Source organism: Poecilia formosa, unplaced genomic scaffold, assembly GCF_000485575.1.
Source record: "Poecilia formosa unplaced genomic scaffold, Poecilia_formosa-5.1.2 Scaffold278, whole genome shotgun sequence".
NCBI lineage: Eukaryota > Metazoa > Chordata > Actinopteri > Cyprinodontiformes > Poeciliidae > Poecilia > Poecilia formosa.
This window is the reverse complement of record NW_006800217.1, coordinates 159913-172818: the sequence shown is the minus strand read 5'-3', so window position 1 is coordinate 172818 and position 12906 is coordinate 159913. Positions and strand designations below refer to the sequence as shown.

At 39.0% G+C, this 12906-nt stretch overlaps 1 protein-coding gene across 3 annotated transcripts in view; it reads right to left on the bottom strand.

The window, feature by feature from the left end:
- Positions 1-12906, bottom strand: part of lamb2l (laminin, beta 2-like) — a 54709-nt gene that overhangs the window by 20817 nt on the left and 20986 nt on the right. For all 3 annotated transcript variants that reach the window (XM_007571299.2, XM_007571298.2, XM_016681368.1), the window contains 10 exons: positions 12646-12815; positions 8592-8727; positions 8372-8445; positions 7692-7880; positions 7134-7197; positions 6160-6362; positions 4595-4715; positions 3240-3428; positions 455-634; positions 250-362 (listed from right to left, as the gene is read on the bottom strand). In XM_007571299.2, coding sequence (XP_007571361.1) covers positions 250-362; positions 455-634; positions 3240-3428; positions 4595-4715; positions 6160-6362; positions 7134-7197; positions 7692-7880; positions 8372-8445; positions 8592-8727; positions 12646-12815 — 1439 coding nt within the window. The remainder of the gene's footprint in view (positions 1-249; positions 363-454; positions 635-3239; positions 3429-4594; positions 4716-6159; positions 6363-7133; positions 7198-7691; positions 7881-8371; positions 8446-8591; positions 8728-12645; positions 12816-12906) is intronic.

The following is a 12906-nucleotide window of genomic DNA, read 5'->3' as shown; positions in this document are numbered from 1 at the left end:
CCAGGATGAAAATCCAGCAGAACAGTGGTACAAGTTTGGAGAATCGACATCAAGGTTGAGTACTAGTAATTACATCACTAGTAATTATCACTACGGTTACTAAGATATTTAGCTTTGGATACATGTCTGGAAAAGAAACCTTCTACCTCAAGTTGAAGTTGTTATTTTAAGAATGTGACATGGACAGAAGTCAGGTATGAAATGTAAAAAAATAAAACAGCCTGATTTATGACTCTTCAGATTACTAACCAGACACTGGTTGCAGTAGCGACCCGTGACGTATCTTTTACAGGAACAGTCCCCACTGATCTGATCACAAGGAGCATCCATCAGTATGATGCCCCGCGGGTCACAGTTGCAAGCTGATGGCAAAATACACAAACACACACACACTGAGCCCCAGAAAGTATTTCCATCAAGGCTGCCTGAAGTGGAGATAAACACAGACACATACGTTGGCATCCCAGTGGGTCGCTCTCACTGAGTCCATAATAACCCGCCTTGCAGTCATCGCAGCGCTTTCCCTTCACGTTGTATTTGCAACGACACTGTCCTGCGATCATCCCCATTCCCAGGTCGGTGTGGCTGTCACACATACCTCCCTCCAATGATCCAACCGGGTCACAGTCGCAAGCTGGAATTGAAGTTTTCAGATTCAAGTTTATTCACAAAGGAACTAAACGTGTTCCCCACATTGAGCTAGGCCTGTCACAATAACAACTTTTGCTGGACAATAAATTGCCCGAGAAGTTATTGCAATAAATAATAATATTGTTGCTTTGAGAACATTTTCAGGTGATGACATAATGACATAAAAATGCAAAAAAAAAAAAAAACAAACAAACATTCTGAAAGATCAATAAACTTTAAATCCTTTTGAACACTGTTAGTAGAAGGCATTTTAAATATCCTAAACAAATAAACAAAAACAATTGAAACAACAAATAAAATTATTATGAAGGCTCTGTAAACAAAATGGCCCTTCAAAAAAATGGCTGGATGAGGCCAAAGCAGCAGACTGAAGACTTCAGTCATGAAGTTTTTGACAGAAAAAGAGAAAAAAGAGAAACAATAAATCATGCAAATGTAAATTATTGAGTTCATTATAATTTATTATGCAATTAAATAATGTATTGCTTATTGCAACAGGATTGCGACAGGCCTGCATCTAGCACCTACAAAATAAAATTACTAGTGAAAATTAGAAGCTTGAGTAAAAACAATATATATAAAAACTACAATAAACACAGCATATGTTCAAAAATGTATATGTCAATAATACATTTCTTTTGGATGACATCTTTGATCTTATGCATGTTCCAACTGTTTTCCAGTTGTTAGGCAACTGTAAGCTGGCCACTTTGCAATTGCTCAGGAAAAGAGGGGAAGGATATTTGGACAAACATGTTGCAGATGGGACTTGGTGTAGGATAATTGGCAGAATATTTTCATCAGAATATTTTCTGGTCAGTCCATCATCTCCACCGCTCTTAAGCTAGATTGATAAAAGCAAACATACAAATATCTTTCTGTCCTGGTCCAAATTATGTGGCATTTTATGTTTATCTTTGAAGTGGTGCCTCATAATGACAGTCTCTCTAAAATACATTAAAACCTAATTGGATTTTGCCTTGTTTTGGCTGGTAAAATATTTTCATTATCTCAGGTCCAGCTGATCAACTGCTCTATAACTAGGTTATCAAAAGTTCAGACAGTTTTCGAACCCCTTGTGAAAGTAGATCTTTTTGTATTTCCGAGTCCTTGTCCTTGAAATATTTCTTTATCTTTGGAGTGGATCCTCCTTTGGAATGGAACAACGCCAGTCTCTCTAAGCGATGTTCCAACCTAATTGCTTCCTGCCTTCTATTGGCTGGGAGAATGTTGTACTGAAATGGAAAATATTTTACTGCTCATGGGAAATGGACTGAGGATGTCATATACAATGTTTACATGGAAAAGATCAGATCTATTCTACAGGCAAAGCTCATTTTATAGCAAATGCTAACCTTTTTTTCCTTATTTTGAAAACAGAGATACTGATAATATTACTTCATTCTTTTTATTTGTGTTTATATTATCTATTTATTTTGCTGTGTTAGGGATGTGGTGGAGGGCTGCAGTTTTGAGGGAAGAACATTAAAAGTTTATTAATACCGTTGTAAGTGTTGTTGAATACAGTGTTTGTTCAATAAAATGCGTTGATCAAAAAAGGTTGAACTACAGTGTTAGTGTCTGTTAAGAAAATACATTTAGAATATGCTAGTTTTAAAACTTAACATGTCTTTATTGAAATAGACTAATTATAGTTTCCAGATCAATAACTTATTCTGCCCTATTGACCTTTATTTTACCTGTAGTTACAGCAGATTGTTTGCCAAGATCTTTTTGAACTGCCCTTTGTCTGTGTGGGAAACAATCAGGAGAAGTTCCAGCTTTCACACTGATCTGTAAAAAGCCATAAAACAGCAGGAGTCCAGGCCAGTAGAGGAGAAGCTCTGCTTCCAGTTTGTTTAGACAAAGGGGACAAATCGCCTTTGATCTTGAAAACAAATTGCAGGGAGTTTCTAACTTTAGAGAGGGTCAGAGACAGCTCCTGGTTGGATGAGCAAAGATACGCCTTATTTGAATAAATTAAAAGACAAGAATACGCCTTTACTATAAAACTTTCTACACAAGAGTAACAAATTAGATTTGTTCTTGCAAATCTCCAAAGACATCTTTGCTTTTCTTTCTTTCTTTCCTTCTTCTTTTACATTTGTCTCAGGTAAATGAATGTATGTCTCTGTTGTTCTGCAGTTTCTGTTGTAATTTCATACGTTGTCTTCTATTGGACTAAACTCTGTAATTCTGTGACGTCAACACTCATTGTTTTTTGTATGGCTTCACTTCGGCCCGCCGGGAGAACCTGGGATCCGTGAGAAGATAGAGCCAGAGATTTTCCAAAATATATTATAACTTAAAATCTTCTTCAACATGTCCCAAACATAATTACATAGGGGTGCTGTGGTGGCACAGGGGCAAAGCACAACATACGTATTGAGGCCATAGTCCCTTGACTGGCGGTGGTCACAGTTTCGATTCCCAGTCTAGCAACATTTGCCGCATGTCTTCCCCTTCACTCATTACCCTCTTTCCTGTCGAACCACTTTCAAATAAAGGCCACTAGAGCCAACAAAACCTTTTTTTTTTTGGGAAAAAAAAACAAACAAAAAAAACATTATTACATAAAAACACCTCACCAACACAGACACGAGGGTCCCGAATATCCCTGTTGGGGTCTTGGTAGTAGAATGGTTTGCACATCTCACAGTTGCGTCCCATTGTGTTGTGCAGACAGTTATCACAAACTCCACCGCTGGTGTTGCCCAACGCCAAATACACCGCCATGTCAAAGTGACACTGGTTTGTGTGGCCGTTGCAGTTACATTCTGCAGAAGAAGGTTTAAAAAATCCAGGAAATTAATATTATGTAACATAAACAGAATAAATAAAATAAAGTCTAAAGAATTCTTAGATTTTTTCTGACAAACCAACACAAAGTAGTAGTGATGCACTGAGTCGTTTTTTCCAAGGAGTTGAAAATGTAGAAATATATATATATATATATATATATATATATATATAAAACCCGCCTATATACTTAAATGCCAAACACAGCATGTAAGTGCTGTGTTTGGCAAAAAACTAATCCTGCGCATCACCCTGAACACACCATCCCCATGTTGAAACATGGTGTTGGCAAAGTAATGCTGTGGGTATGGTTCTGGTCAGAGTTGATAAAGTGGATGGAGCTGCAAGACAGTCCTGGACAAAAACCTAAAACTCTCTGCACTTGCTCATTGATTGTAAAAGTCTAGAATTTAAAATTAAATTTGAAGCTCTGAAAAACTTTGCATGGTTTTGAGTCTTGGTACATTTGAGAATTTCTACTTAACCATGTAGAATGTTTTCAGCAGCTTAGCCAAAACGGCTTAATTTTTTTCATTTCTTTCATTGTGTGTTTATGTGTCATGTTTTAATGCTCTCACATGTTGCTTTGTTCGTCTTTTTAAAGGATGAAGTATTTTTTGGAATCTCTGATCATATTTTTTCTTATAGCACAGTTAGAATTTTCCTTTGTATGTTTGGTACCGTGCAAATAAGCTTGCTTAGCGTTTCAGCTGGAACATGACCCAAAAACATCCAGTCATAGTGCAATGTCGGGACCAAACTAAATTAAACAATTGCTTCTGGGTGCTCAGCTCTTTCCTCCACTATCAGGCTGATGAATACAAGGATCAAATTTTAAAAAATTTCAAATAACATCAGATGTCAAGAAAGAGGAGAACTGAAGCTGTTTATTCTGTTTCTTCCTGTTTTGTATTCTGTTCTGTCAGCCTAAAATAAAGACAAGTAGAACTTGGAAGACAAGATCACTCGTCCGTTTACACACTCTCCTGTTGGTTGTCTTAGAAAACAAGTATTTGCAGATCTGTTTTTGCCAGATGAAAGATTAATTGTATCGACTTAAAAAGCAGCTTCAGTCTTCGTTGAAAAACCTCATGATCAATAACATCTTATAAAGTTTGGCTGAGATTGTGCATGGATGGTCTACCTCTGCATGTGTGTGGGTCCTCTGTCTCCGCTGGTCTCCAAGGTGAGTCATTGTGGAAAACCTTGCAGCGCTCACAGTTCAGACCTTCAGTGTTATGCTTGCAAACACAGCGGCCATGGATCTAATGAATCAGAGTACAGAGAATTATGAGATAAAAATGCTACAACATCCTGGAAAAACAAGATCAAATGAGACTATTTCATTAAAAACTAGAATAGATATTAGATTTATTTTGTTCCTCTTCTGGTTTCAGGTAACAAGACTATTTTTATTTTAATATTCGATTGTAAAAAAGATCATTGGTTGATTTTAAAGTTTAGCTTCACAAAATCCATTAAGTGATTTAATCTAATAATATTTACAATAAAATGCTGTAAGATGTCAGATAAAGACACTGGACTGTGTCTTTGTGGCTAAATACATGTAAATACAAAATACATTTTACTAAATTAGTGTGAATTCATAGGACATTATAGGTAAGCAGTGCGAACGCGTCCAAAAACAGTTGAGATCTCGACCAACATAACCCAACTAATGGGCAACCACCCAGGGCGGCATCTAGAAAAACAAAGGGTGTTCCAACATGACAATGATTTCAAACACACCAGAGCTGGCTTGGAATCAATAAACACATTAAGCTTCAAGTAAGCACTCACCTGCACATTGAAGAATGTAAAGGCTATCCCTACAAGTCAGCTCTGAGTCCAGAGAGCAGTCAGTTTAAAACGAAACCTACAAATTATGCCATGAATAGTGATATAATCATACCAGAATAATGTCCAAAGCTTGTTGTCAGAGTTCATCTGTAACTTTCTCAGGCACATCTAACCAAGTATTAATAGGAATGTAGGTATATATATGTGAGCTTATCAGTATAATATTGAAAAGATAAATCCATAACTGTGTGTTCCTTTGCTTAGCAGTTTGTATTATTTTCATTAATGCAGCTAGTCCTCCACCAGCTTGAACCTCTGCTTTTAAAACTGAAGTATGTAACTCCTCTGCCTTCTTCCAGGGCTCACTAGAAACAACCAATCAGAGCAAGGAGGAGGATCTTAGCGCCATCAGTCACCCCTCTGTGCAGCGCTGCTCAACCCTCTTATCCAACTGCTCCCTTTACTCTCTGCTCCACTACAGCTTCTTCCTGATAGCAGAGCCTGTCATAAATGCTTGCAGTTTTCCTGTAACAGGAAGTCATTTCGCTGCCTTGAACACATTTAGCAACAAGTACATAAAGTTGACTGACAGAGCCAAGACCCGCCTTTTTGCTCTGATTGGATGTTTTTGGTTGGGAGTGGTGTATTTCTTCAGATGGTAATAGAAGTTCAGGCGGGGGGAGGAGGAGATCGATCTTTTCCCAGATCATCTGTCTCATAAATACTGTCAGGATATGGTAACAGTTTTAACAAATGTGTACGACATATATATTATATATATATATATGTGTTTTCTTTTTTTTTTTTCCCAAAAGTTACATACTGCAGCTTTAAGTCTACATTTGGGTGTTGGTCTCACTTCAACACACACAATGCAATCTGTGCTAGTGTATTAGTCTGTTAACCCACCATGCCAGTCTCATGGGTGTTTACCCCTGGCACTGGTGCGCACTCTGAAGCATGTCCGTAACAAAAGCAGCTTCCTCGGACCACCAACTCATTAATGGCATAGTAATATTTCTGCAGAACATCCGAACGGCGGTCCAGCAGGTCGTCTCCCAGCGTGTTGAGCTTTGTGAAGTTGATGCGCAGGTTGGTGATACGCAAAAGTTCTGAAGAGAAAAAACCAGATCAAAATAGCCTTAATTAAGAGCTTTTTTAATTCAAAGAAGAAAATTACAGTGGAGACACTTAATAATCAAAACAAAGATTATCTGGAAGGAGGCCAATACTTTTCATGGTAATGTATGTTGATATGTAATAAAGAGTATTTTTCATGTCACTCATTGAAGTTTACTCAGTTAATATAATTCAATCGTAGGTGTGATACCTTTCTTTAACTCACTTTTCCTGTGTCTCCATATTAATATGCCTTAGGGGCCAACCTGTTAATGAGTTTGAGGTAAACAGCAGACTACTTGTCTAAGTTTACCTTAATGTGTTTTTTTGTTTTGTTTTGTTTTGTTTAAGAAAATGTAGTTGCAACATAAAGATAAACAGATGAAGTTGAGTCTCATTCTATATAATGCAGTTTGGCTGGTTAGATTATTTTTTTATCAGCTTTCATACTGCTGATTCATCAACCTTCGTGATGATGGATGTTTTCTCGTGTTCCAACAAGTCTGTGGAATACAGGAAGCATGCTAATAGCAGGTGTTAATGAGGAATCTTCTTATCAGGAGGCAAAAACTATTTCACTGTCTGATCTGGGTTCTCCCCTAGCATGCAGCCTTAGTTTGCAAATGGCTTGTTCAAACAGGTTTTGTTCATGAAAATAAAAATTGACAGGTTTTGTTAATGAATAAAAACTGACAAAAATGTCAAGGTGACATTATACACTGATGATGACGTTATTGTTTCATACACATAAAGTCTTCACTGACCTTGAATCTCCAAGCTGTAGGGATCTTCTACTGGAATTGCTGGATCCAGCACTTTAAAAATGACCTTTATTACAGAATAAAATAGTTTAGGGAAAAAAAGTTGGAGAAAAGTATATTACAATTTAATTTTAGGCATTAAAAAAATAAATCAAAAGTTTGATTTGTGAAATTGAGACCCAAAATCTATCATTGTCAGAGGTGGGTGCTCATTACATTTACTCAGCTGCATTTATTTGAGTAACTTTTAGGGAAAAATGTACAGATTTTAATTTCTTTGCAAATGTAGATTAGTGGATAAAATTGATTTGTGGCCCGAGGTATTTATCAGTGTGCCCCGGTGTGGAGAAACTGAAGTGACAGGGGCTAAAGTGTTTTTCTGTCTATATGGTGTCAGCGTGTTGGTTCAACTGTTTTGTATTAGCTTGTTAGCTAGCTCCCCACATACAATTGTGATCTGTTTGTCCTGTAAAGGGCCTTAAGGCGCAATTTGCTTTATTTGAGTTTGTGTGATATTAGTAAAATAAATAATCTCTTAGAGTCCCAAATTTTCCAGTGTACCTCTCCATCTTTAGAGGGCTCGATATCAGAGTAGCGTTCTTCACAGATGACGTCGTTGATATGGTGCAAGCCATTGGCGGGGATGCCAGGGAAAGTCCTGGTACAGTTCTTGGCGAAGTAGCGGTAGGGGCGCCATGTGCGGCCAAAATCAGCTGATCGCTCTATGATCAAAGCTGCAGGGCGAAAAGTCTGGAGAGGTTCAACGAACACAGAAATTATTACAGCACAAGTCAAAGTCATCAGTGAGTTTTGTATGACAACAAATACAAATAGGAATTCAAAGTCATTTGTGTCAGGAGAGCAACTTGTCTAAGTGATTTAGCTAAAGCTTTTGCTTTATGGTAGATCTGCCAACAGATAGTGAGGTGTACAAAACAAACAGGCTTGAGTAAGTCTCCAGCAGATACAGTACACTCAGAGACAGAAAGGCAAAGGCAACTTTAGTTTGGGTTTAGACTCGGGGTCTCAAACTGCATTCCTCAAGGGTTCGGTGTCCTGTAACTTTTAGATGTTTCTCTGCTTCAGTACACCTTCATTTTGCAGTCTTTAACCTCAGCCCTATGTAGTGGTTTGCTTTGATTACCATCATGAGTTTAACATAATTTTATTTAATTTCTTTTCACTTAGCTTTGGAAAGATAAAGGTACATTTCAAACTACATCAAATTACAAGGAACGTACCTTAAACTTCATGATGAGATGTGTGAAGTGGAACTCAGCCTCAAGGTTCAGTCTGATGCTGACGTCCTCCTTACCTGCGACGAACACACCAAGATGCGTCATGAACAAATGACAAATCCTTTAGTCTCAGCTGTTGATCCTGACACAGGTACCACGAGAAAACAGAGGCAACAAGCAAACTGATCATGCGTGTGTTCATCGTTGAAGGGTAAATGCACACCATTGACAGATTTCCAAAAGTTCTCATTCCCATTGAGGTCTGTGAGGTAGATCACGTTTTCGATGCGGTGGCTGTTTCTGTGGTGGTAGGGATCATATGGCCGACGGGAGTCGCACTCGAAACACTTTTCTGGATCCTGATGAGGCAAACAACATATTCAGCATCAGAAGAAACCAGAGAACAGTTGGACTTGTGTCAAATGTTATGCACTTCTCATAACAACCCCAACCATGACAGCATATTTTCTTGACATTTGTATCTAGACTTGAATGAAAGCTGATTTGAGACGAGGATGCAGTATTGCTCTTGTGGGGTAAAAAGGGGATTCATTTGAGAAGAGGCCTTGAAGAGGGGCACAGATGGAGCAAACTGGGGCTAAACAGAGAAATAAGGGGAAGTTGGCACAGAGAACCGGTGGATTCCAGGGCAGCGTCTCTTAATTAGGCTGTTGTCAAGGGTGATTAAGCTGGCAACAACAACGTGGCTGTGAAATGGACTCAGCTGAGCCGGGAAAGGAAGCACAGTCATGGATGTGCATGCATGTCAACTTTTACATGCCTGTGCACATATGAAAGAATAACACACCAGTTTGAGACCTGGAGCACGGATGTGAGCTGGATCTTATTAATACAATGTTCCTTAGAACCTATCAAAGTCATACAATTTCAAACATCTTACCTGTAAGAGCCAACACTTAGATTCAAAAGTACTACTTTGACTTTGATGCCTGTGAAGTGAAGACATATCAGCCAGATCCTAATTAATCTGGTCTTTCAGGCCCTCTGTATTGCTGATGTTGCCCTAAAGACCCTTCCCTCCTCTTCTCAGCTCTCATTTGTCTCCAATTAGTCAAGCCTGGTCAGCTGAACTAAAGGGTTTCGCTTCAACAATCCACTGGTTAAAGTCTGCAGCTGATTTGACAACACTTTTCTTTGTCGTACTACAACGGTAGTTTCAAACACAAAAAGAAAGTACATCCCACCTCCCTCATTTGGTTTCCATTGTACCTCAACTCAGGCTGTGAAACTGAGACTTTGCTGCCGTTTTCTCCTCAGTGATTGTCTCTTTTCTTTAGTTTTTCATTCACGCCCCCCTTCCTCACATTTCCCGTTGAGAAAAAGCAAATAATATGCAGCGATTACAGAGTAAAGGAGAGATAAAATAGTAGACAACAACCAGCTTACATACTTCCGCTCTACAGAAAACTAGAAAAAAAAAAAAAGAGCCTGAAATCTGATCCTGCAGAGCAGAAAAACACTACCCAGGAAACATACATTGAACATGAGTGACAGATGATAGCGTGGACATTTGAAAGCTGGATGACAAATGTTTTCTGTGGGGCTCTGAAGTGTCTTCAGACATACCAGGCTGTCACAATATCCTGACCCGTACTGTAGTAAGTAAGGGTGTAGAAAGCACAGAGCATCAATTATGTTCACCTGGAAGTTGACAGTGGTTAATATTCCTGCCCTGAGGCAGTGGAAGTGCAGGCACAAACATGCAGGTGCGCGGAAATGCACGGATGTGAGCTGGATGAATGTAAACATGATGGTGAAAACGCCAGGAGGAGTGCAGTGTGTGCAGGATGTTTTAGCAGAGTGTCCCACTGTGGAAAGAAGCTTAACCCAAACATATGCTTCTCTTACTTTTCATGAAATATGTTTGAGATAGTTTTCAGTTACAGTAGGTACAGTAGGTTGTAATTGTTAGATACCCTGTATCTAACAATTACAACCTACTGCTGATTGAGGTTCTGTGGTGCTGAAGGGGCAAAGCACAACCCACATATGGAGGTCTTGGTCCTCAATGCAGATGTCACAGGTTTTACTCCCAGCCTGGTGACCTTTGCCCCGTGTCTTCCTCCTCTCTCATTGCCCACTTTCCTGTCTACCCATTCTCAAATAAAGGCCAGTTGAGCCAATAAAACCTTTTAAAAAAAACATACTGCTGATGAATAGGGCTACCTATTAATGTCCTATAGTTTGCATAAGTATATTAATTTTTCCTTTGTTAACACTGTACCAAAACTGGCTCCAGCCCAGGGGCCCACATCCTTGCAAATCCAGCCCTTGTTACAACACCCATTTCTTCTTGTTGGAGGAGCGGAAGATGAGGTAGTTCCAGTATTTGAATGAATCTCTTCTGTCTAAACTTGCTAATCAACTAGAGTTTGTTTAAAGTGGACTGAACAGGGCTGGTGTGAGTGTACCCTTAGACAATATTTATAAGAGTATTTCACCATGTTTATTTTTCTCCTCTGTGCGGATCCCATCTGCAGCTGCAAGTAGTTTTAATCTCCTTATATGCTGGTCATAATCTTTAATATCCTACTAAATCAGCTCACTCAATTAAATAATTCTCTTTGTCAGAAGTTGTATTTCATCTAGCATACCCTGACTCTTTGAATACATATTCAAGCATACAGTTTTAATATTTCAGCATATGCATGTAATCTTCAATATATGTAGGCTACAGCAATGACACGACCCTGCTTAATGAGACCAGCAGCTACACATTTAGCCTCTCTAAGGGATTAAACTCAAAGTCACTGGTGAAGTGCAACCAACAAAAATTATATACTGAAATCTGGCTTTAATTTTGGGCTAATCAGAACAGCAAACAAAGATGTGATAAACTGAAAGAGAAAATGTGACAAAAACAGAGTGTGTGTTTAAAGAGGGTGGAGCCGCTAGTGAGTTAACAGCTGGAGGGGCCTCACTCATCAAAACTACAAACAAACAGACAGATGAACAATTATAGATGAAGTAGTGATGAGTGACTGATGGAGGAGCATGAAAAGAGAAAACATAACTGCAGTTTTCTTTTCCTCCTGACAGGATGGCTTCATATACAGTGGCTTGCAAAAGTATTCATACCCATTGAACCTTTCCATATTCTGTTACCACAAACATAAAAATATATTTTCTTGAAATTTTACATGAAAGACCAACATAAAGTGGTATACAATTGCGAAATAGAAAGAAAATTGTACATGATTCAAAACATTTTTGCAAACTAAAAAATGAAGAGTGGCGTGCAAAACTATTCAGCCCCCATTTTCTCTGAGGACAACCAATTACCTTCAGAAGTTGCCTGATAACTGCTAATGTCTAATAGGATACACCTGTGTGTAATACAATCTCAGTACAAATACACGCATCTGTAACCCTACCAACACGACGCCGTCCACCTAAACTTCTAGTCTGAACAAGCAGAGCACTGATCAGAGAGCCAACAGGCCCATGGTGACTCTGGACCAAACACAGATCCACAGCTCAGGTGGGAGAATCCATCCACGGGACAAGAATTATTGTTAAAAGAAAACCATAAGAAGTCCCATTTGCAGTTTTCCAGAAACCATGTCGGACACAGCAAACATGAGGGTCAGAGACCAAAATTAAACTTTTGGCCAAAATGCAGAACGCTGTGTGGCAGAGAACTAACACTGTCCATCATTCTGACCACACAATCCTCACTGTCAAACATGGCAGTGGCTGCATCATGCTCTGTGGTGCTTCTCTTCAGCAAAGACAAGGAAGATGGTCAGAGTTACGGGACGATGGACGGAGTCAAATTCAGGGCAATGTTAGAAAGAAAACCTATTGGAGTCTGCAAAAGATTTGAGACTTCTCACACCACACTTTTCAGTTTTTTATATATAAAAATGTTTTGAATCATGTATAATTTTCTTTCCACTTCACAATTGTATATCACTTTGTGTTGGTGTTTAACACTAAATTTGTGGCTGTAATATGACAAAATATGGAAAAGTTCAAGGGGTATTACTTTTGCAAGCCACAGTATATACTGTATGGAGGACTGATGACTTGATAATCAGGTCAAGTTCAGGATTAAAGAAATGAATTTAAACCAGCACTTCATTCTGACACAGCATGCACAATAATTATGAGCTAAACTACCTGAAATGATCAAAACTGATCTGGAATAATCAAGTGCAATTATCCACTTTTACTCCCTTTTTTTGCTTGGAGCTTTCCTTCAGAGTATGAATTTTGTTCCAATCTTCCCACTGAGTGTGCACTCATTTCCTCACCTGCAGGTAGCTGACAATACAGAACTGCTCCGGTCCATCCAGACCGCATGTGGAGGTGGCAGTCAGGTTGACAGCTCGTCCAATCAGAAGGTTTCCAGTTGCAGGGTAACAGCTTCCCTCAGTGCAGCCGTGAGGGCTCGACGGGAGCTCCTGTCCAAATGCATTCAGAGCTGCATACAAACAAACACACACACACACACACACACACACACACACACACACACACACACACACACACACACACACGCGCGCACACACACA